The sequence below is a fragment of the Anas platyrhynchos genome, chromosome 4, assembly GCF_047663525.1.
Source record: "Anas platyrhynchos isolate ZD024472 breed Pekin duck chromosome 4, IASCAAS_PekinDuck_T2T, whole genome shotgun sequence".
Taxonomy (NCBI): domain Eukaryota; kingdom Metazoa; phylum Chordata; class Aves; order Anseriformes; family Anatidae; genus Anas; species Anas platyrhynchos.
Window position 1 is genome coordinate 19,056,849 of NC_092590.1, and position 23,166 is coordinate 19,080,014.

At 51.0% G+C, this 23,166-nt stretch overlaps 4 protein-coding genes across 15 annotated transcripts in view; 3 read left to right on the top strand and 1 right to left on the bottom strand.

Moving 5' to 3' along the window:
* Positions 1-23,166, top strand: part of LOC106018832 (growth-regulated alpha protein-like) — a 58,315-nt gene that overhangs the window by 12,699 nt on the left and 22,450 nt on the right. For 9 of the 11 annotated variants that reach the window (XR_011808923.1, XR_011808931.1, XR_011808922.1 and 6 more), the window contains exons 4-6: positions 19,774-19,956; positions 20,558-22,065; positions 22,179-22,478. Coding sequence is in view for 1 of the 11 variants with exons in the window: in XM_038178975.2 (XP_038034903.1) it covers positions 7,382-7,481; positions 7,680-7,809; positions 8,380-8,463; positions 8,926-8,938 (327 nt within the window). In the remaining 10 variants the exon portion in view is untranslated. Of the gene's footprint in view, positions 1-4,314; positions 4,370-4,948; positions 7,482-7,679; positions 7,810-8,379; positions 8,464-8,925; positions 9,280-19,773; positions 19,957-20,557; positions 22,066-22,178; positions 22,479-23,166 lie in introns of those variants that run through there. The other 2 variants (XM_038178975.2, XR_011808924.1) reach the window with 2 other exon arrangements.
* Positions 9,986-11,101, top strand: LOC101800964 (alveolar macrophage chemotactic factor). The gene is made up of 4 exons (XM_027456101.3): positions 9,986-10,091; positions 10,350-10,479; positions 10,638-10,721; positions 10,816-11,101. The coding sequence occupies exons 1-4, from the start codon at positions 10,028-10,030 to the stop codon at positions 10,838-10,840; spliced, it is 303 nt and encodes a 100-aa protein (XP_027311902.1). The 5' UTR covers positions 9,986-10,027; the 3' UTR covers positions 10,841-11,101.
* LOC113843481 (C-X-C motif chemokine 13-like) lies at positions 11,290-12,653 on the top strand. The gene is made up of 3 exons (XM_027456098.3): positions 11,290-11,423; positions 11,916-12,051; positions 12,266-12,653. Exons 1-3 carry the CDS (start codon positions 11,360-11,362, stop codon positions 12,417-12,419), a joined length of 354 nt encoding a protein of 117 aa, XP_027311899.3. The 5' UTR covers positions 11,290-11,359; the 3' UTR covers positions 12,420-12,653.
* Positions 15,227-23,166, bottom strand: part of CNOT6L (CCR4-NOT transcription complex subunit 6 like) — a 30,586-nt gene continuing 22,646 nt past the window's right edge. For both annotated transcript variants that reach the window (XM_027456096.3, XM_027456097.3), the window contains 5 exons: positions 22,807-22,961; positions 21,557-21,708; positions 19,990-20,214; positions 19,138-19,340; positions 15,227-18,777 (listed from right to left, as the gene is read on the bottom strand). In XM_027456096.3, coding sequence (XP_027311897.1) covers positions 18,565-18,777; positions 19,138-19,340; positions 19,990-20,214; positions 21,557-21,708; positions 22,807-22,961 — 948 coding nt within the window. In that variant the 3' untranslated portion in view covers positions 15,227-18,564. The remainder of the gene's footprint in view (positions 18,778-19,137; positions 19,341-19,989; positions 20,215-21,556; positions 21,709-22,806; positions 22,962-23,166) is intronic.

Sequence of the window (23,166 nt, forward strand, 5' to 3'; positions counted from 1 at the left end):
AACCCGATCCGTGTAACGGCCCCATTTGTCACAGCAACGTGCAACAGCTGCCTCTTGTTATTGGAAAACATACTTTGATATCAGACCATAATCAGAAAGATTTGCTTTTTCAGCTCAGCTTGGGTCATGCCACGGTACTCCTCCTCTGTGAAACTTACTTCATTTGAAGCACAGATGTTACAGACCCTCAGAAGTTTTTCTTTTTATATTGTTGTTTGAACAAGGAAAATAACTTTATTATTATTATTTTTTTTAGGGTCTACATCAAAATAGTTGAATTGTCAAAGAATCCCGGTTTTCTGTAGGATGGTATTTCTACTTTTCTTCCAAGCTGTGTGTGCATCTCTGTCTTTCCTTAGCACATAAAGGGAAAGAAAAGGCTGTTTTCTGACAAATCTAGGCACAGGCGAGGGCAGGAGCTTATCTTGTGGATGACCTGTAGAGTGTGTTTAATAGGAGAAGGTGATAAAATATTTATTGAGACAGATGAAATAAATTTCCCTTGGATATCAATTATGTCAGACTGTCGGAAACACCGATGTTGCCTCAATTAGGAAATGAGTGAGATTTAATGTTTAATTATTAATATTTTATCATGGTGATTATAGTTATTTAGCATTTCTGCTTCAAGAAAGGCTATTTCCCAGTTGGGAAGCTCTCTGCAGGGCTCACGCCGTGTATCTCGTTATGCCCGAAGGCACCAGGAGGTGTCGGGGTGTGCACGCTCGCTTGCTGCTCTCATCTCTGCTCCCTCCCTGCACCCAGCTCAGCCTCTGAAGTGCTTGGCTTTTTTTTTGCTTTGGACAAAAAAAGAGATTGATTCAAGTGACTAAACAGCAGGGTCACTCCTTTAACGAAGGTATTTGGAGACGGCTTTCTCCCTTTGGGGCCCTGGAAATCACCCGAGCAAGTACCACTGTAGGCAGAAGAGTTTCTGAATGACTTCGCTTTCAGCACTTGCCTTTGGCTCCAGGCCTTTATGAGCGCGCCTTTGGTGACCGTTTTGCATGGTTAAGTTTATCAGAGTGGAGAAACACGACACATCTCAATGCCCTGTTACATCTGCAAGCAGGCAGCAGGTCTGTAATGGTGTAAAGAATGGGATTAAACTCCACGTCCCCAGCGCTCAGCAGACGCTGCACCTCTTTCCCCTTTCCATAGCTCAGCCTCCAGATAAGCCTTTCTCTTCATACCAGCTCCATCAGCAGCTTGGTTTTGGAACCCCATCTGCATTTATGTGTGACTCTATGATATAAAGCCACTTGTTAGCAGTGTCCCTGGCCTTTCATGGCCTGAGGCTGCCCAGCACTGAGCGAGGCACAACATCTATCACACAGGTGCCTGTACTGACTCAAACATTTCGACCATGGATGATGTCTTGCAGAGGCTCAAGGCAAAACCACATGGCAAGATACTGGGTTCCTTCTTACTTGCAAATGTTTCTAAGGTGGGAATGAACCTCAGAAAGCCCAGAGCATGCCCCATGTACCGCTCCTCTTCGAGCAGCCCGTACAGCTGCCCATCTGCACCGACACAGCTGGTGGCGTGGGTCCACCAACTGTGAAGCTCACCGAGTCTGGGCCAGGTCAGTCCACAGGGCCAAAGCAGAACAAGTCAGGAATAAAAAGCTGTGCCAAGAACCTGGCAGCATTAAATTTAACGCTTGTCAGAACCGGACTTTCTGGGTGATGATGCTGACAAAGTAAGGAATCCACCTGTGGCTGCGATTCAAGTTTGCATGTTCACAAATAGCAAGACAAAAACTGAAATCCCTCTCTTCTGAAGGCTGAGATGAAACAGGGTGCTTGCCTCCTTGCTACACATGCATGAAAAAAAATCAGTCTGGTTGGATAAAAACTGCTTTTCATCTATTTTCCACTTGCTTGGCTAACGGGGCCAGACAGCTGTGGGCTCAGGCTGGGAAACATTTCTGGCGCAGCAAAACCCCAAGCCAGGAGATGCTCTGTGCCCTGTCTGTGGCAGGCAGCCACCCGAGCCATGAGCAGGTGGGATACGAGAGGCAGAGGAGACGTGCAGATAGCTTCAGGGACGTCCTGGACCCAGCCCAAGGCCGTGCCCTGCCACAGCTGAGACTTTTCAGGCCATATCGGTTCTCAGGGTGTGTTTAGCACGCAACGGCTGAGATAAAAGCTGAGGAAAGATCAAAGCTGATTTCATGGTTTCATGGGCTCGTGCTTCTTGTTTTCACTTTCCAGTATCTCCCTCAGCCTTTCCTCTCTGTGGAAGAGCTGCCCTCTCACCCACCTCGGGAGGCACAGCTTGGGGCAGCCTGCACCCCACTGCCCTGAAGCAACGTTGGGTTATTTTAGCTGCGAGATGACCCTTTCGGTATCGTTTCTCTCCGCTGGGGAGGCTTGAAGTCCCTTGCAGAAGTTGGCCTCAGATTTCTCCTTCTCTGCTGAGAGCAGCTCGAGGTGGCCGTGTCGGCTCACGGGGCCTGAAGTGCTGATTCAGGGGCGCTGGGTCCAGCCAGAAAGTGTTGAGAAGGGGCTTTCCAGGGCCGGGGGGGTGCTTGTCCCCCCAAAAAGACATTTGTATAGCAGCAGTGTGGTTCCTTCTCTGTGGAGACTTGGATTTCCCCTCCTTGCCATTTTTACTTTTACGGTCGCTCTCGCTGGCTAGGTTTTTTTAAAAGTACTTCAGTGGGGGTTTGCAGGTGAAAGGTGGGGAAAGATCTTCCTCTGGGGGAAGAGGTAGGGAGACACCTGGCAAAGAGAAGGTGAGGAAAGACCCTGAGACACTGAGTGGACCTCAGTGAAAACCAGCTGTGTGCTTTGTGAACTTTACGGGCAGGATGGGTAAATGCAGCGTGGCTTGGTGGCACTGGAAATGTCGAGCTGCTGCAAGCACCAGACGTGTAAACGCCGCTTTGAACAGGTGGAAAACAGGAGAAACAAATGTCATGTGTGCTGTGGCAGTCAGCCCCGGGTAGTCTGGAAAGAAACGGATGGCATCTGTAGGGAAATGAGTCACGGGTACAAACGTGAGGCAGAGATGTGCCACTAGATGCAGGGGGCAGGCCTTCTGTTGTGGCCGGAGAGGCTTTTATGGGGCTAGGAAGCAAGTGGTGCTCCTCTTCGTGCCAGGTGCCTCTCAGTGCTCCTCCGTACGTCTTCAGCTTTCCCTGAAACAGGACAAGCGAGCCACGTAACCCCTCTGCTTTGAGTTTCCAGCTGCTCCCCTGGCGCACCGTGCCAGCCTTGGGTGCTGGGGCACCTTCCTCCGTTCCAGGGACACCACCAGCTTGGTGCCACAAGCACCATGCCACCAGGCAAGCCTTGCTTATAACACCCGGGCCAGCACTCCATTGGTCCCTCCGTGTCACGCTCTGACTTCGTTTCAGCTCTCCATTGCCTTGCTGGGGTCGGGGTCAGCCCGGTGCCCCCGCACAGACCGCTAACGGGTGCGCCCTGCACCTGCGGCGTCTGCACCGCTTCCTCCGCGCCTGCCGCATGCAAATGTGCACTTTTGGGGGTGCTCAGCCCCTCGTCGGGGCTGTGGCCACCCAGGCTCGCTGGTAGAGCCCTCGGGGTCTGCTCCCACTTTGTGCAAGGCAGCCCGCTGTGCTTCCCAGGGTGTCTTTGAGGAATGGCACTTCTCCTCTGCTCGACCTTGGGTTAATTTCAGGTTAACTCGGGTGTAGGGCTTCTGGCGCTGAAGCGCGGGGGTGCTGGGTATTTCTCCTGCACCCTTTTCTGGCTACAAGTGCAAATTAGCAGGCAGCCTGGGGGTTTTCTGCTGCACTTGCCCGGTGCTATTTGCATCCCCGGGGTGGACGGACAGCCCCAGAGACTGCCCCTGCACTCAGGCTGTGCCCTGGTGCGCTGCTGAATGCGTCCTGTGCTTTCCCTTTGGCAAAGTCCTCAAGCAGGCCAAATAGCGAAGCCCTACTTTGAAAGATACCTCTAATTTTAGGTAGGTTTTTCACCTGCTGGCAGGTGTGAGTGCACCTCTGGCTTTCAGGAGAACAGAGCAGAAAATGAGATCTTGTTCATTAGCACATCCACGCACCTTCGCCCTAGGACAGCAAGCGTCGGCTTGGTATGTGGTTGAATGACCTAGCTTTGGGCTGCTTTTGTTAGAATTTCTCCAATTCTGGTGCTCTCATGTTGAAATTTCATTTCTGTACCTGGAGTTTGCCTCGGTAAGCGCTGACCATTTTGCATCTGAGCATAAATAAAGCTGTGCCAGCCTTTGGGGGAGCTCAGTTGTTCCCTTCCCCTGGGCTGTGCCGTTGGGTCAGTGTTATTTGGGGGTAGATTCAAGCTCCTGATTTTTCTGCTTTACTCCCAGTTAGGGTGGAAATGCCTGCGAGTTCCCTAACCACGATAAATGGGAATTGAAACAGGTGCGTGTGCGACTCCCTCATGTTTCAGCTGAAGGTATCTCTGCATCTCCCTCTGAAGCAGGTGACGGACCGCAAACCGCAGCGGTGGCAATTCGCTGCCGTTGGGGTTTTCTTAGGGGTACTTTTTTTTCCTTCTTTGAAGCAGTTTTGGTGCTTCGCGCGAGGGGTGCTGGGATGGGAGGGCTGTGCTGGAAGCACACTTTCACTCCCCACGAGTGCAGTGGGTTTCAGTGCGGCCGAGAGGCTCCAGCACGGCTTCACTCACCACAGATGTTTTCAACACAGTCTCCTAGGGACCCTTACCTGCTCTCCGTGGGGCAGGATGCCTGGTGTCCCCACCTCATTTCCATCAGGGTTGGGCTTCTGTTGCACAAGGCGATTTTCTTTTATTTATTTTTTTCCTCCTGGTTTTCTTAGCTCAGGTCGCTTTCTGGCCATCTCCAAAGTTACCCCCTTACTGCAGACCAAATCCTTGCTCTGCCCCTGGCTCATGGTTGTGGAAGTGCTGTGACAGTTTCTTCTCCTTGCCATAAGCACCTCACCTGCTTCCCCTCTCATTTCACGCCCTCTATTTTTCAGTGCCTTCAAGGAAATCATTGACCTTGGAGAACCAGCCTGAGGCCTTCTCTGTCTCTGTCACCAACTTGTGTGTGTGAAGCTGTTTGGTGGCTGCAGAAGCACAGCAAAGCCACCGAGCAGAGCGCCGCTCTTCTGCCACACTCATGTCCTCAGGGAGGTGTCTGCATAGAGGTGCCATAGGAAGGATTTCGGGAGGATCCACTGGATTGAAAATAATAATAATAATAATAACAGAACCCATAAATGCAGGCAAGGCTTTGATTTGAATCAAAGGTGCAGCTGCTGCAGAAAATGCAGAAGCTGCTGGGATATTTCTGACAAGTTTCAGTTGGCGATGGCACGGACAAACGCACTGCTCGAGGTGCCAGGGCCGCGTTGCTGAATTACTGGCAGCCAGGATGTGGTTGGGTTAAGCACAGCCGTGGGCTAGATCCTCACCCTCCTCCTGCCTTTTCAGAATTACCGCTCAGCATGCACAGATCCTAGCGCTCAGCAGTGACTGCAAGCTTTTCTTCCACGATGTTTGTCAATGTATGTGTTAGTCATGCATGAAAACCACCACCACTACTACCAAGGCAGTTTAAGCACCCTGGGATTACAGTATCTCCCTCAAGTTCTCCTTTCTTGCCGCGTCAACGTCTATTTCACTTTTCCTACCCAAAGCAGAAACTTCCAGCAGCTCGGGGCCCGGCTGCTAGGCAAATGTGTGCGGGGATTCACCCAACTGCACGGCCCGACGGGGGAAACCCAGCGGCGACTGAGCAAGAGCTGGGCTTCACTGTGAAAATCCGCATCTGGGTATGAATCAAGAGGACGTGTCTGAGCAGGAGCTGCGGGCTCTGCTGGGTTTGTCTTCCCAGCCACACGGGCAGTGACTGCCACATGACTCCGGGGCCTGAAATCACCGTGGGGCTTGGTTTTGCTACTGAGCCATTCAGGACAGGTCGTGCCATGCAGGCTCGGGCTGTTTTTCTCCCCAAAGTACAGTTTCCAGGAGCAGGGCCAGGGATGCCCTTGGCCAAGGGACAGGGCAACAACTGTGGCTTCCCTGCAGCCTGGGGGTGAGCTCCTCGCTTTGTCCCAGCTCCTCGTTTTGCCCCCTCCTCTCTTCCGTGCTGCTGCAGGGAAAGTCATCTTCACTTCTCTCAGTTTCCCCCAGCGGCACCGTGTCAAAGTCATAAACTTCAGAAAGGTTTTGAAGCTCTGGGGTCTCTGTAGTACTTCATGTAGGTGGATGATTCTCTCCTGGCTAACTTGAAGCCATCTCCTTTTCCCCTGGCGTTGCAGCAGGGCGGTGTCATTCCCTCTGCAGGACTTTGTGAACAGATCCTGGAAATTGTCCCTGGGCTCTGAGTTCAACTCCCCGTTTTTGGCTTTGGTCTTTTGAACGAGATCTTTGCCAGATTTTCGCACCTGTCTCAGGGAAAATCAAGCCTCTGAGAGAGCGGAGAGTGGCTTATGCTCTAAGTAGAAGACTCATGTGGTTTGTGTTTTTTTAGTTTACTGTCATATTACTATATAAAACGCAGACGTGATTTGAAAGCTCCAAATTACAGCATTGCCACCCAACCACATCATCTTTCTGCTGCCCTCTTCCTTCCTCCTCACTTCCCTCTCGTGGCTGTGTCCCCTTCCCCTTTTCCTTCCCGCCTGGTGACTTTGCCCAGAGCGCAGCCCCCGTCCCCCCGCAGCCCCGTGGTGCCCCATGAAGATGGCTTTTGGGGCTAAAGGGGCTGAAAACAGGCCCTGCACGTCCCGTGTCAGTGCCAGCGATGCTGGCTTCGTGGGACCAGCCCCTGCACACCAACACGCGGTGCTTTGATCCTGGTTTCTCTTCTGCTGGTGCCGCTGTGCCAGTCATCTCTTGCATTTCCTGGGTGCTTTTGCTAGCACAGCGAAGGGCTGGGTGGAAACGAGCTGCCAAGTTCTTTGTTCTTTTTTCCACTGTACGGCGCTGAGCTTTTTTTTTTTGCTGATGTAAGAGAGCGCAAAAAATAGCGTGGGGGATTATAGCCCTCAGAAAGAAATATGTAAATATCTGGCCGCCTCAAAACAAAACAAAAAACCCTGCTTACACGGGGCCGGGGCTCTGGCTGTATTTTGGGCTCCTTTCGTGGTTGAGTAAATGCTGAAGGGAACGAATGCTGATGGCGTTTGTACAGCCCCAGCTAAGGAGAAAGGGTCGGGGGGCGGGAGGTGGAGATTACGTGGGGAAACCAAGCGGGCCTTCCACCCCCGAAGCCACCTTTTATCGATAACATTGCAAATTTGGCTCCTGGCCTGCCTGCGGTGAGCCTCCGAGAAATGATCTCACCTCTCCTTCACGCTCTGCCTGCCGCGTGTGACAGCCCTGGCCCCGGCCGCCGCGTATCGGAGCGTGCCCCCCGCCGATAAATAGAGGGGTTTGTGCCGCCGGCTCCTCACACTGCCACGATGCACTCATCAGCCCGGCGGGGAACCGGAGCCACCGTGCTCCTGGGGCTGCTGCTGCTGCTGCTGGTGATGGTGATGATGTCCCGCTCGGCCCATGCAGGTGAGCTTCTGGCGTCCTCGCAGAGATACCCGCGGCTGGGAGCGGTAGCCCGCCTCAGTCGCCAGTGCTTCAGCAGAGGAAGGTGCCAAATCCTCGTCCTGCACCACAGGAGACCCCAGGCTCTCCGGGAGCTGCAGAGATGCAGCCTCTTTCCGTAACGCGTTGTCTCTGTAAGCTGCTCCCTTCTCTCTTTCTCAGCCATCCTGGAAGTGAACGGGAACCTGAGCTGTAGGTGTGTAAAGACAACTTCAGACTACATCAGCCCAAAGAGATATGAAAGCATTGAAATAAGACCTGTGGGAAGCACCTGCAGGCGTACAGAGATCATGTAAGTGCTGCGAGCTGCTTGCCGTAGCCGTGGGGGCAGAAAGCTGCTTTCTCTTCTGCTCGCGCAGAGATGCAGGGCCAGCACTGAGCGTCATCTTCTGCAACCACTGTGCTTCTCAGCTTCCTTTCTGAAAGCTAAATCCTTCCAAAACTCCCAGCAGCACTCGTGCTTCAGGGCTGGAAAACTCTGGGTCACCTCTGGCGAAGGAAATGTATCAGAGGCAGTGTGCCAGAGGTCCCTGGGGCACGAGCAGCCGCAGGGAGCACTGCTCACCTTCCCACTGCTTCAGCTTCTGCAGAATTACCTCCCAGAAATGAGGTGCTGAAGCTTTAAACGAGCCTTTCCAAGCAGGGGAAAGTGTGATTACCTAGCACTGGTGCTGAGTGGCGAGCGTGCAGGTGGGGTGTGCTTGTGGGTTGTAGGATGAGCCACAGCCAGGCTTTTCCTCCGCTGACCTACACCACGTCCGAGAGCTGTGAATGGAACCTGCTTCTTGCAGATCAGCTCCGGCTGTTCAGATCCCTGCCTCTGGAGGGAGTATAACGCTCATAAACACTCCTTGTGTTTCAGCATTAAATTAAGAACCTCGTCAAAAGTGTGCGTGAACCCCGAGGCCCCTTGGGTAAAGAAACTACTGAAGCGCATTGCGAGCACGTAAGTTGCTTTGCTGAAGCCCCTTTGGCTCGTGCCTGCAGTCCTGGGAAGAGCTTAGAGGAACGAGGGCTCCCAGGGGGCTGCTGGGGCTCTCTGTGGAGCTGAGGGACCCCATCCCATGTGTTACCACCCCTAGGCTGTGCTCAGCGTGGTTTGTGTGCGGTGCTGCGCCTCCAAAAACATCTTGGGGGGGGGGGAGAGGGGGAAAGAATGTTTTTTGGGGAAGAAAATTGTGTCAGGAGCTGTCGTGAGAGTGCAATGGTGCTTCAGTGCTAGGCTGGGAAAATTTCCTCCTGCAGTGTGCCAGGTCCGAGGCAGAGCGGGGGGGGGTGGCTGTCCCTGCTGGGGACACCAGCCCTGGGGGAAACGGCGGTGACCTCCTCCAGCTCGGGCAGGAGCTTCCTCCCCTAGGACCCGTTTTCTTCTGCCTTCACACATTGCTCCTCCTTCTGCTTTCTGCAGGAAGAAAAAATAAGTTTCCTGCTGAGGAAGTTGATGCTCAGAGCCCCGAGGCAGCCTGCCAGATGATGCACAGGCGTGGAAACCTGGCGGCTCCTCGCTCTGCCCCTGCTTCCCCCTTTCCCGAAAGCCCGAGCCCCGTGTCCGGCCCTGTGGCAGCCGGGCTGCTCCCTGCGCGCACAGGTGGGCGAGTGCTGAGAGGGAACTCTTCCTTGGTTCCCCTGCCCGTGCTCTTTGAAGTCTGTGCTGTTCGGGGGCTGTTCCCACCTCTCTCGGAGCAACTTTGAGAGCACTCATCCACAGAGCGTGCGTCTTGTCTCTCGAGTCAAATAAAATCTGGGTTTTTCTTTTGTTGTATTTCCCCTGGGTCTTGCCTTGAGCCTAGTTTTGGAGATGCTCCGTGGGGCTTTGGTAAAAGCTGTTGGAGCTTAGACCCGAGCTTTCGTTCTGCACCCGGGGTGCTCTCTGACGGATCCGTGGCTGGCAGGCTGCAGGTGGAGCGCTTCCACTGCTGGTCAAGGGGTGAAAACCCCTCGGGCACCAGGACAGAGACACACAGAGGTTTGTGCAGGGCAGCAGCCTCAGCTGGGATGGGTGGTGGGGGGGAAGAGCCAAAGCCGCTGTCCCCAGAGCTCAGGCCAGGATGTGCCTGGTGGGGGGAAAATCAGCTTGTGGGGCACGGATCTCATGGCCCTGCTGCTGTTCCGAGGTGCTTCGTGAGCTCGCCTCCTGCTGATTCTGACTGTCCCGAAGTCAGTGGGGAATATTTTTTAAGTGCTACAGCTGGCACACCAATAGTGCCCGTGCAGAAGGTTAAAACACCCCAGGGAACTCCAGCTTTGCATGGCCGTGTGAACTAAGAACAAGCGAGGGGGAAAACGACGAACGTTTTTACCAGACCCAGCTTCTCAGGAAAGGGAAAACAGCGCTGGTTTCGGGAACCCCACACCCCCCTGCAGCGCTGCGACCTTGGCGAGCACCCTGAGCGGGGAAGGGCGGCGGGCAAAAACCACCCGACCCCGGGGCCTCCCGCCTGCGCCGCCGCACTTCTCCTATTTTCCGGCTCAAATAGGGGGGTGCCGGCGGGGCCGGGGATGGGGCCGGCATGGCAGCGTGGGTGGCCTTGCTGCTGGGGGTGCTGCTGGCGACCCACCGCCCCGGGGGTGCAGGTGAGGCCAGGGGGCTCCCCGTGCCCCCCTTCCGTCTGCGGGGCTGCCGGCAGGTGGGGGAAGGTTTTTGGAGGGGCGTCGTGCTCTTTTTCCAGGGGCTGAAATGTTTCTGAGGCTTTTTGGCAAAGAGGTGCTGGCCCTGGGAGGGTTGGGGCGGGGGGAGACGCGTTTCCCGGAAAGGGTTTTGGAGAGGAATGGGATGGGAGAAGCAGCCGGGGGTGCGTTTTGGGGTGGTGTGCGAGCCCTGTGCCCCTCCAGCCCTCCTGGAAGCCAATGGCAACCTGAGCTGCCGCTGCGCCAAGACCACGGCCGCCTTCATCCACCCCTCCAAGTACGAGAGCGTTGAGGTCCGGCCGGTGGGGAGCAGCTGCCGGCGCCTGGAGGTGGTGTAAGTGGCTGCGGGGGGCGAGACGCTGCTCCCCTCCGGCAGCTCCTGCCCTCCCACACCTCCCCTGGCCACGGGAAGCGCCGGGAGGGGGCTCAGTTCCCTGAGCCTCCCCCTGGGGGGCTGGAGGTGGCGGTGCCGAAACCCTGCATGTTTTCTAGGATTAAGCTAAAATCCCTCGAGAGGGTCTGCGTGGATCCCAACGCCCCCTGGGTGAAGAAACTCCTGCAGGACCTCCCGAAGCTGTAAGCAGCCCCGGCGGGGATGGGGGTCCCCAGGAGCTCTGGGAGCCCTCCCGGGGTGAGCTCTTCACACGTTTTCCTCTTCTGCTGTCGGCAGGAGGAAGAAAGCTGCTCCTCCCTGAGGAAGCTGCCGCCGCCGGGACACACAGATGGGTCCTGCCCAAATCTGGGCAGCCCCCAGCCCGGAGGTGCTGCCGTGTGATGCCCCGCGGCTGTTTTCCCCCGTTTCATACACCTAAACCCCTGCAAATGCCCACACGTGCTTCCCTTGCCCCCTCCCCACGGTGCCGTTCCCCGCCGCCCCTCGGCACCAGCAAGAAGCGCGATGTCCCCTCCAGCACACGCATCCAATAAAGGTTGGATTTACCACCCCCGTTACCGTCCCTGGCGTCCCTGCAGCTTCGCTGGGTGTTTGTTGAGCCCGGCTGCGGGCCGTGGCCGTGCTGGGTTCTGCATTTCTCAGTGGCGCTGCGGGGCGGGGAGGTGCCTCGGGCCACGTGCCGAAGGGGGAAGCGACGGCGGGGAAGTCGACGCCGGGGGCGCGGGGCAGATCCTTTTCCCCCTGCGTTTCCCTACCCGCAAAATCCCCGCTGGGGCTGGCTATAAAGCGTCCTGCCCGCGGCTCGGGGCGGGCGGCGAGGATGCGGCTGCAGCCGGTGGCGCTGGCCCTGGCCCTGCTCCTGAGCAGCCTGGTGCCAGGGGACGGTGAGTGATTGTGGGGCCCGGGCGGTGCTGTTGGATGCGTGGGGCTTCTCCGAGCTTTCGGATTCCTCCTTCTCCTTCTGGCAAGCGTTGAACTCAAAATTTCATCTTCTCGACCCGCCGGCTGAACCGAGGGCGTGCCCGGGGTGGGATTCGCATGGTGGGGTTAAGCTGCTCCTCTTCAAGGCACTGCAAGGCTGAGCGCTCGGCGGGTGGGCAGGGAGCAGGTTTAGTTCCGAAAACATCAGCTGAGTTGAAGCTAAACCCCGCTAAATGCGTGGAAAGAGAGATGGGAAGCTCTCTGGGGAGGGATGAGCCTTGCTTCAGCCTTGCGCCTTCCAACGCCGCCTGCTTTTGCCTTTCTCTGCTGTGAGCCCCGCTAAACAGCACCGCGGGGGGACGGGACGGGGACTGGGGACAGCGGGGGGGGGGATGTCCCCATTTGTCCCCCCCCAGCTGGGGACTGAGCCCGGGACATGGGCTGCTGTGGCTCAGGGCTGTCGCTGGAGAGCCTGCTGACCAACAAGAGGTGCAAGTGCATCAAATCGACCGCCCAGGTCATCAGCTTGGGGCTGATCCTCGCCATCGACGTTACGCCGCCGGGTATCCACTGCAGGAGGAAGGAGATCATGTAAGTGCCGAGCTCAGGGCCCGGGCGGTGCAAAAACCCCAAAGCTGCCCCTCTCGGTACCAGGGCTGTGCTCGGGACAAACCCCGGTCCCAGCTGCCCTGCAACCCCGCCGGGGGGGCTGGAGGGGTTTTCCCTGCAGGTGGCGGCGCGGTTGGGAAATCTTTAGGGGAAGAGGCTCCTGGCGGGGGGCTGAGCGGGTCCGGTCGCCTTGCAGCCTGTCCCTGACGAGGAGCAGGAAGGTGTGCGTGGCCCCCGAGGCGCCCTGGATCCAGCTGCTCATCCACAAGCTGACGCAGAGGAATGGCAGCAGGAAGGAGGCGGCGGCGCGGTCGCGGAGGGATGCGGAGAGGCGGCCGCTGGCCCCCTGACAGGGCCCGGACCCCCTCCCCAGCACCCCCCGCCTCTGCCCCTGCCCCGCTACGATGAGAAATAGATGAGCAATAACCAGCCGCGGTTATTTATCCGCCCCTGGGGACAGCAGTGGTGTCACCGCCCCGCGCCCCTGCTGCTTCCCACCGCTGCCCCTTGTTCCAGCGGCCCCGCTGCTCCCATGCATGCTGCCAGCCCGGCCCGGGTGCTGCTCAATAAAAGCATGAACGCGCTCTCCCTCCTTGTGGCAGCTCTGTCCGTGTGGATTTGCACGAAAATCACCAGGACATCACAAAAATTACCACCCCGGGGTGGTGGCCGAGGTGCAAAGTCCGCTGCCGGTCCCAATGGGCTCCCTCCCGCCCCGTGCCTCCCAGGAACCGCAGCAGGAGACCGGAGGGGTTGCAAAAGGGCCATTGATTGCCTACAGATGGAAGCAAAAGTGCACAGGTGCGAGGAAACAAGCAGATATTCAGCCCTATACATCGTGTGTGAGCGGTACCCGGTTTCCAATGGTACAAATAAAAAATAAAAAAGGAGGGGTGGAGAAAAAAAGGGACGGTCTGGGGCTTTGAGTCCCTTCTCCAGGCTGTTGTAAGGTTAAAGCAGGCAGGACTGCTTGGCTCGGGTGTCTCCTTCTCTCTGGCTGGTCCCCGCACAAGGATGGAAAACACAAATTACTGCGAGGGAGGGAGAGAGAGAGGGAGAGACCCTCTCCAGCGTGCTCCTGGTTTCAGGCTGGGCTGCTGTTTCCACAAAGCGCCCCGTGAAACCCCTTAAAACTTCAGCGCGCCCCGGAGTGGCACTGCCCCTTCCTGCTTCTCCATCTGCGGGCAGTCCCACGTGCAGGGGCAGAGGATGTTGTGTCGCAGACAAAAGGGGAAAAAAAATGAGAAAAAAGACAGGAGGCTGAGCAAAGGCACCCTCCCGAACCAAGAGCTGCAGGGGGGCAGCTCAGGCCCCGGAGGGTAGGGGCTGAGGGCAGAAGCAGCTCACGAGGTGCGCACAAAGGCTTTAACTGCTCAGGGGGAAAACACACGATGCGGTAATTAACAACTGGAAACAAAGCCGTGTAACGTCACTTGTAAAGACAGCCACCAGGATTTTTCTTTTTTTTTTAATTATTTTTGCTTTGGAACAAAGACATAATACAGACAAATGCAAACTTGGAAAAACGCCTCAATTTTAGGAACTGTTGAACAAAGAGGATGAGAGCACGGACCAGAATCACTCCGAACCTCGCCGCTAAAACGGGGAGAGCTCGTGCAGGCCAAATACACCGTGCTACTGCAGGGGAGGGCAGAAAGAAAGAGCCACATCACTTTGCGTGCATTGCCAGCAGTGCTGTGTTAAAAGCCCCGCACCGCCGTGCACGAGCATTTCGCCACCCTGCTGGTTACCTTCAGCTGCACTCCCAGGAGCTGCTCCTGGAGCCCCTCGTCCTCACACAGCCGAAGCAGCGAACTGCTGCCTCCAAACACCCACTTCCCTCCTGCCGAGAGCTCTTTGAAGCTGCTGGTTTTGTCCCTTTGCTACGTGTGCAGTACCTGTGCCTACCTCGTCAGCCCTGCGGTTTGAACGTCCCTGCGCTCATCTCCCAGGAGAAAAGCAAACCCAGCGCAGAGTGGTCACAGGAGAAGGTCCCGCGCCACTCACAGCTGTGTCTGCAGCTTTATCATCTCCTCTATACATTGTTTTCGAGCTTACTGAGCCTGCTAGGCTGTGTAGGGGATTGTCCCACTGCTCTTCCAACAGCCTGGCTTCAGTGCAGTGACCTCCTGCTGCTGGGCACGCCAGGGCATGGGCAGGCTCCGGGGTCTGCACAGCCTCAGGAACCCCTCAAATCCACTCACGGGCAACAACACCTGCTTCAGTGGCAGCAAGGAAAGGGATTCTTTAGTTATTAGGGGAAAAAAAAACAAAAACACACAGATCCATTGCAAAAGTGTAATAAACTCTGGTGTAAAGTGACAAGGGAGGGATGGCATTTCGCACCCTAACACCTTGGTATCATCTCAGGAGGCAGAGGGGAGTGCCAGATGGGGATGTGCTTGGTGGGCATTGCACTGTTGGGCTACTTCTAGTGCAGGCAAGTGATTTGGCTTGGATAGGATGAAAAAAAAAACTTTCCATCAACCCCACTATGCTGGGTTTCACGCCAAAGGAAGGTCTGGATGCTAGAAGCTTAAAACGCCTTGTGAAAAAATGAAAGCTGCTCCTGCCTTGCTGGGATTAAATCTCGTTTTCAGTGCTAAGGGCTCTCAGCTGCTGCTCACTACGAGGAACCCTCCAGCTGGGAACCTTGATGGTGTTTTCCCAGCCTGGCTGGCCTCCAAAAGCCAAGCTGATGCACCAGGGTCAGGGTTTGGGAGCTGTAGCTGCTCAGCACCTTTGTAAGCCTGGCCTCCAGTTCAAGCACGTAAGCATGGATTTGGGAGTCCCGGCAGCAAAGCTGGTAAGGTGGGAGACCTGTAGTAGGTGTTAAGAGCTTCTGAAAAGGCAAGGGTTCAAAGATTTTGGCTTTATAGACCATAAAACAGGATAGCAAGGAGCTGAGACTAACAAGAACTTTTCTGAAGGCTTCTGCAGACTAAACAGGAGTGGCTTCGAACACACAGAGACAGCTTGCTGACAAAATGACGTATTTTCTCAGTGAATGCCAGAAAATGACAGAAAAAAGCTTTTAACGAGGCAAATGGGAAGATAAAGCTGGTCTCAGAACCCATTGTGCCATACCTGACTTCAGCGAGTGGTACGCAAACGTTCGCACTCCTTACACCAAAATAAGGAAACAAAAATATTCAGCTACATTGTACAAAATTCTCTTTTTATATATATATATGTACACACAAAACCCCATAGCTAACAGATTTACCATATTGAATTTTAAAAAGTTGCCTGTAGAACGGTGTTGGATTTTTTTTTCTCTGCTTGCTTTAGGCAGTGCTGTTGCTTAGAAGTTGACACCAGGCACAGTAGTTTTGAAACCAAACCAAGACAGCGAGGAGCAGTAAAAGGCTTTGAGCTTTTTTTTTTTCCAGGTTTTTGGTTGTGAGGGCAATGCAATCTGTTTGAGGATGAGAACCAAGGGGCAGAGATGAAGAAAAACTGTTTATAGTTGGGGATATTTGGGTTCGTGTATGACTTCCCTCCCTCCCCCTTAGAAAATACCCTGCAGGACGCTGTCAGCATCCTTCTGGGTCAAAAGAAAAGGAGCATCACCACGTGGAGGATGTGTTTCGGAACAGCTCACGGCCCTACAGGAGGCGTGCCGAGGGCTCTGCGTTCCCTCTTGTCTGGGAGCAGAAAATCTGCTCAGCTAGAGGAAAAAGCACGACCCCCTTACTGCTCCTTCTGCAGGGAAGGGGAAAATCCAGCAGGGGAACAGGGAGGGAGCCAGCCGTGTGAACGGCACGCAAGCATGCCCCCAGTTACGTGCATCAACTGAAACATGAACGGAGCTTTAAACAGATGGTTGTTTTTTTTAAACAGATTTTTTTTTTAAATCCAGAGGTTTTGTGCAACGTCTGGGAAAAGAACTTCTTAAAAATTGCACAGCGTAATGGGCTTTGCAAGGTGCATTTTTGAAGCAGAGAAAATCCAATTGAACACCTTCCTGCAACAGAACACTTCAGTCAGTTACAAACCCAAGGCAAGCAGACCCTGCGCAGCGTACAATGCTCACCGCTCCGTGGTGTCCTCATCCCCCCCCTCTCCCACCCTGATATTACAAAAGATTGTTGTTGGTTTTTGTTTTTATTAATAAACGGGCTCCTCTGCAGTTCATATACAATCATAGGTGAACTTTAAATTCCATTTTATACAAACATCTCAAAAATATTGGGAGTGAAGTATGGTAGGAAATATTGCTCACGTTGCTAGTTCACATGCGTGTACGAAAGGAGGAGAATGGGTTGTTAGTGCATACCTCCAGAGCAGAGAACCCCCCGTCCAAAAAAGATACAGTAGCTGATTACAGAAAGGTAATGTCCACAAAATTAAGTTTTTCATGCTATTCTACTTTCCAGTACTATACTCTCAGTCACGTTCTCAATTTATCTGCATGGCTAGGTGTCGAGCGCTGAGGTATATTAAAAAAGAGATACCTGCACCTAGAGGAAAATCCGTCTTTCAAAAGGGCTTTTTTTTTCGTGCTGCACAAAGCAATTTATGTACATTAATTTCACCCAGCTATGATAGCTTCCAATTTATGTTAGGCAATAGATGACGCCTCCATTTTTAGGCACTTTTTTTTTTTTTTTTTAAAGAGGGAGTTGTCATTTCGTTGAACTGATTTTTGCATTTGTCCCACACCATTCCCCCTCCCCGGCCCCCCAGCAAAAGTCAGGGAATATTTTCTACTCTAGGTCCAATTGTTTTTTTCTATTGATAATTTCCTATGTATAAAACGACAAAGGAAATGCATATTTAAAGAGTAGAGGAACAGCCTGACTTATCAGGTTTTTCAAGACAGAAGATGGCTCCTTACCATTTAAAACTGATTTAACAATTTAAATTTGACTTCTTTAAGTATACGAATGAGACATAAATATAGGCTATCAATCTGTTTAAAAATTTCATTCGCGTAATGGAAAACTTTCATTTATTAAAAATATCACATTTTGAGACTAGAAACAGTAAAGTGCATGAAAAGTTTAAAATATAAGTTCAAGAAAATCTTATAGCAGCAAAAAAGCAGAATAAAGAAAAACTTAAAAACACAGACACAACCTTTTTCTATTACTGTGCCATTTTTTTTTTTTAACATTAAGCAGCCAACCAATTCTTGCAGAAAATTGCATTAGGTTTAATGCCTCTCGAGGCACAAGGTTTTGAACTGGCCACCTAGAGCATAAAAAAGGAAGAAAAAAAAAAAAAAAAGGATTTCCAACACATCTAAAGAGCATTAACAGTTGGGAATGAACCAGCAGCTTTTGAATTCAACCCTGACCAACGAAAGAAAAGAAAGATTATTAAAAACATATGATGGCTATTTGGCAACTAGGGTCAGGAAAAATAATCCAAGGAATGATTGTGGCTACTGCTCTCTCCCCCAATGACAAAAGCGTCCCGATAGCTGCCTCACATGCGCTTCGGAGACAGAAGTAAGATCATTTCCAGTGGCTTTTTCCTGTACCCTAAGCTCAACCAGCTCATCCAAAGTTCCTCATCTTTGCAACTGAACTTCAGCAAAGGGAACCTAGAAGGGAATTGGAACTTCTTTGTTCTCAGCTGCTTGTAACTGCTTGCTTTAAGTGCAATTCCTTCCCACCCCCAAACCCTGCTCCCAAGCCATGCTGCTGAGCAGCAGGTCGTCCTGGCCTGCCGAAGCAGAGAGGCAGCTCTGTTTCACAGAGGCCATTTGGATTCCTGAATATCTTGCCCAGAAGGGACCAAGTTCGGAGCTCCAAAAAACAGAAGCTACCGTCATGTCTGCCAAGCAGGCGATCTACCATGGCATCAAATGCTCAAACTCAATCTTTGTGAGATGTATGCTCATCGGAATTTCTGTGGTAAGCGGACTTATGTCATGAAAATTTAGACCTCAAGTTTTATCACGGGTATTAAGCCATCTTTGGTTTTCTACTATTAGTTAAATAATGGGCAGGGCCACACTGCTAATAACTTAGAGTCGGGTACTAAGTGCTTTGCTAATGTGCAAATTTTATTTTGGATGCGGAGCTCAGTCTCCATTTTGGGTTCAAACAAACAGATTTTCTAATATTCTTCCTACAAACCAGTCACTTCTGTTTTTGTTTTTCTTTCTCCTAAAAGGTTGGAGCATTTTGCCCCGTTCTGGACAAAAAAAAAAAAAAAGTTTTATGTTTAAATACGTTAATATGTAACTTTTTAATCTCATTTGTCCATTTATAAGTGCAGCTTCCTACTGAAAAGAAAAAGCTTGCCAGTTTAAAAAACAGAATTAAATTAAAAACCTGGAAAGGGAATAATACTTTGGTTCCAGCCCTAGTGCCAAATGATACCAATATGCACCAAAATGTGCAAAATCTCATATCAAACACATAAGGAAAGGAGCTTGAAGAAGCAGCTTAAGGTTGGCCATACTTCACTCCTATATACTTTGATTTACAACTGTACAGGTCCATAACAACAGGTCCTTGCCCTCAAAGGGGCAGGGCTCCACTACCTCCTGTTCGGCAAGTGCACACCGTTGACAAGAGGCAGGAGCGGAGGATGGAGTTCGAGTTGTGTTAACAGTGAGAAGTGGTCTGAAGGGATGTGAGGGTGTGGACACCCAGTGATGTTGTTCTCAACCAGCCACTGAGGGTCCAAAGGCCCCAGGACACCAAGCACGTTCATGTGAGTGTTGGAATAGAAAATGTAGTCAATCACACCCTAGGGAGAAAGAGAAACATGACAGTGAGAACAGGCCTCGGTTCTGGCAACCTCAACTCGACTGGCTGCTCGCTGCGAGTCACGGGAAGACGCACGGCCCTGGAATCAGGGAAATCAAAGCGCACGCCACTTCGCGCTCAAAGCACTGCATCCGTTTTCGTTAAGTCACTGGCCAGAGCCAGGGCAGAAGCTTAAGAACGCCAACAAATCAAGGACTTTTGTGTGGTAGGAAAGCGTCCAGCAAGTGTAGGAGCCAGTGAAGAAGCACTTACAGGAACAGAGAGAAACGGTCAGAAAGTTAAGACAGCATCCTGGGGAGACCAGGTCAATGCCTGCCATTTCAGAAAAATCGCTGCTTACTTTGAAATCAAAAGTGTAATTGGTGTAAGGCATCAAGTTGTTTTCATAGGCGCTCTTGAGTTGGAAGCCATGTGTAATTCTTCCTTCAGAAGCCCCGTTTTTCCCATTGCCGCTGAAGTTCATGAGACACTCGTTGTAACGCAACTCCTTGAAGTCCTTGTGGTTGTCAGCTACTATGCCATTGCTTAAGTATTCCACTACACCTGTTTGCAAAGGAAAGGGTTCAGGCAGTTGCTTTAAAATACAAAATCCAAGGAATTTTGTCCTCAGAGTTAAAAACCAGACCATTGATAAGAGACCTCACAGAATCAGGAAAAACGATTGATGCCCAATGCCTGATACGTTTACCCCTTTCTGAGAGGCAGACAAGGAAAAGGAGCTCTCCAGCAGTTCTGGCACAATTTCTTGAGGATGACAGTAAACCCACAGTGTGCGTACTGCTCTATGTATGTGACACAGGATGCTAGAGAGGCAGCTTTTTTACATATGCCTGATAAAACGGTATCAAAAATCACAATTACTAAAGCAAGTGAATCTCCTTAGGAAGTTTTCCTGTTATGTCATGAAACTCCTGTCCAGGTATTTATTTAACCATTTATTTAAGATCTATTTGTGCTTGTCTATGTATCTTTTGAGGCATGATCAACTTTTCTACAGAGCACGACTGATCATAAAAAGCAATCTGCTCAGCTGGAGGACTTGCATTTTCTTCATTCAAATTTTGGAGGACCACTGCTTCTAAGAAAGCTTTCCAGAACAGCTACCCAGGGAAGTACGAGCTACTTAATCACCCACAGAGGAAAAAAGGACTCTAAAAAGGTACGTGAAAAATTAAGACACAATCAGTCTTACCTGAATCAGGCAATGAGTTAAGATCTGCACACAGCACCAGTGGGATAGAATTGGGATCTGCTGTTGGGCTACCAGGCCTGCTTGAGGCTTTCTCAAGGATATTTTTCAGTTCTGAGACAAACATCATAGTCTGAATGAGTTTCACATCCGAGTATTCAGGGTCCCAGTGCATGTGGGCATTGGCCACAATAAGCAGCTGTTTGTCCACATGAAGAGATTTTATACCTAGATAGATAAATACATTTTTTTTCAGTGAAAGGGCTGGTTGTGTGAGCACAGCAGATTTATCCCTCATTATGATCAGGGTCTAGCTACTAAGGACTTGAAGGGACACACACCAGAAAATGGATATACATGCACTGCTGAGAAAAAGGCACTACTTAACCTGTGTCTCCTTTCAAAATCAGAAGCTCATACGTGATACCACTTCACTAAATCTCACCGACATAAGAACAAAATAATCAGCATAAGCTGATACAATTGCAGTTGCATTCCTTCTCTACTGGTCAACTGCTTTTCTTAACATCTTCTGAATGCTCTCCCTTTCTCTTCCTTTCCACATCTCAAGGACAGATTTTCTCAAGAATCTTCTCCAATGCCCAGTCACTAAAGGACATAATGAACTCAAAGGTGAAGGTGGCCATCACTTGATGTATAAACTCTTATAAACTATGCACCACTCTTCAATGGTTAAGGCACAAGCGAATTTCCTGACTCTTAGTTGCCACAGCTAAGATTATTATCAATAGATTAGTTTAGCTTATTAATTACTCCCTTGGGAAAAAAAGGCATCTGCTTAAATAAATGTAGTACGAACCTAGCTGCTGCAAAACACTACAGCTGCTTTTACTATATATCTGAGAAGCAGTACTTGGTGGGGCATGAAGTTACACACAATTTCTCCCTGGCCTGCAATCCGGACACCCTGCGCCTTTGAAGAATACGCATTAGAAAGCAGTGATCAAAAATCCAGACACGCAGACAGAGCAGGGTGGCAATTTTAAGTATCTTGAAATTGTCTACTGCGTCTGATCAAACATAATGAAAGCGTGACAGTCAGTCAATCAAGTGGCATCAAAAGACACCTGATAATCTCATTCTTCCACATCAATACATCAGCACTGTCATGTAATCACTGGGGGAGGACAGAAGGATTCAATCAAGGGAAAAAAAAAGAGACTTGAAAATAGAAGTTGAATATTACCAACAGCTACTGGGAAGAGCATATGCATGCAGACACAGTGACCTTGGAAAAGCTTAATTCATCAAGTAAAATTTAGCAGTCTAACTAAACAAGGACAAAAGCCTCACAGGAGAAAGCTGAATGCTGGGCATCTGGATGAAAGTGCAGCTAGAACTGGAAATCACATCACCTGTGTCCTGCCTCAGCCACCGATGGGCTTCCATTCCTCAGTTTAGCAAAGTGAGCAGTGCTGGCTTATTTGCAAGTACTCAGTTACCACCGCCAATGGCAGTGGTATCACGTGGGGATGTGTTGCCAAAGGAATGTCGTGCCTTCAAGGGGAACTGAGCAGTCAGTCCATGAGATAGCCACGGTCATACTCACTTGCTCCAAATAATTCCTTGTGCACCTCTAACACCACAGCAACTCCGATGTTGTCCTTCGTCATCACTCTATTTAACATCGCTTCCGAACCTTCCGAGTTGGCCATCGCCACCTGGTTGAACTCCACGGTGTGCTTCTGCACCAGCGTAAACCTGGTGAAACAAGCAGGATCACACATGAGCACGTATGGCATCGAGCTGCATGAAAGGCATGGTTCCTGCCTGACTGCCAGTCTGCAACATCCAAGGACAGAGTCCGAAGGACAGGGTGAGGCACGTTTCTTTTGGCCTCTCACTTCATAAAGCAAAAACAGTTCTAGGAAGCAGTCTACCAGTCAGGGCAGAGCTCTCTGCCTAACAAGATACAGACTCTCCAGGAATAGATCTCTGGGGTTTAGGAAGTGTTTTATCTGCTTCAGCAGAGCACTCTGAGAGGACTACTCAGAGCAATGCTGAGAGGTTCCTGCACCTCCCCATGACTGTTCTAGGCAAAAAAATCAAGATGAGACGGTAACTGAAGGCTTCTCTTTTACTTTGGGCAAATGCATTATTAAAAACAGCTTCCTTCTAACCCCTAGCTACCACCATTAGTTTTGTGACTTTTTTTTTTCTTTCCTTTACAGCCATAGGATGCCCCAAAATGCCTTGCTTCAGTTTGTGCAGTTCACACAAATGAGAAGCGTGAATGCCAGCACTTCTCCTGCCTTCCCAATGGTTTGATGCTTTTAGTGTAGCAGATCTTTTTGGAAAAGATATTCAATAATACACCCACATTAAAGCCAAGAGTGTTCTGTTATCCTGTGGCAGCAGTACACCTTTTAATACCTGAAGATTAAGCCAGCACAGCTTTAAAGACTGAAGATCTTTAAGATTAATCTTAGAGAGCTGAAACTTGTCAAGCACGGCAAAGGTTTGTAAAGAAGGTGAGCTATTTATTAGATCAGCCAAAAAATGTACACATGAAGCATGTTTGTTTTTACTCATACTAGCCCTCCTTCAACTTTCATGTTTCTTACAAGATATCTTTGAGATATCTTCTTAAGAGATATCTTTAGTCTGAAGGAAAGGGAAAGACTCTGTTGCACATAATCAGGGCAGCAAGGGGAGGGAGGATCATTCCTTATAGTGAACTTTATTTTTTTGTGTTTTAGCACAATAATTTGGTTACTGTGCACCATGAGAGAGGGAGACTTTCAGACCAAAATCAAACTTTTTAAAATGTATGTAAGAAAAAGTGCTTCTGCTCCTTACTTCTCAGTTTTGAAGAATATTGCACAGCCATCCACATGCTTTTTCTCCTGCTCAGACATGATTTTGGCACGTGACTTTGGAGAAAAGAATCCGTCATATCCTCGTTCTTTCAATGCTGGCAGAAAAAGGGTGAAGTATTGCTCTGTTTCCACTTCCTGGAATTGAACACAAATACTTTAGGCTAACAAAGTCGAGTAAACTCTTCCTATGTGACAACTAGTGCTTGTCTTGGCTTGCAATCAGAAGCTCTTACCGAAGTCAAAAGCTTCTGTTTGCACAAATCATGTCACTTCCTAGATTAATGGCCTGATGGAAACAGATTTGCATTCCTGGATAACCTGGAATCCCCTCAAAAGGGAA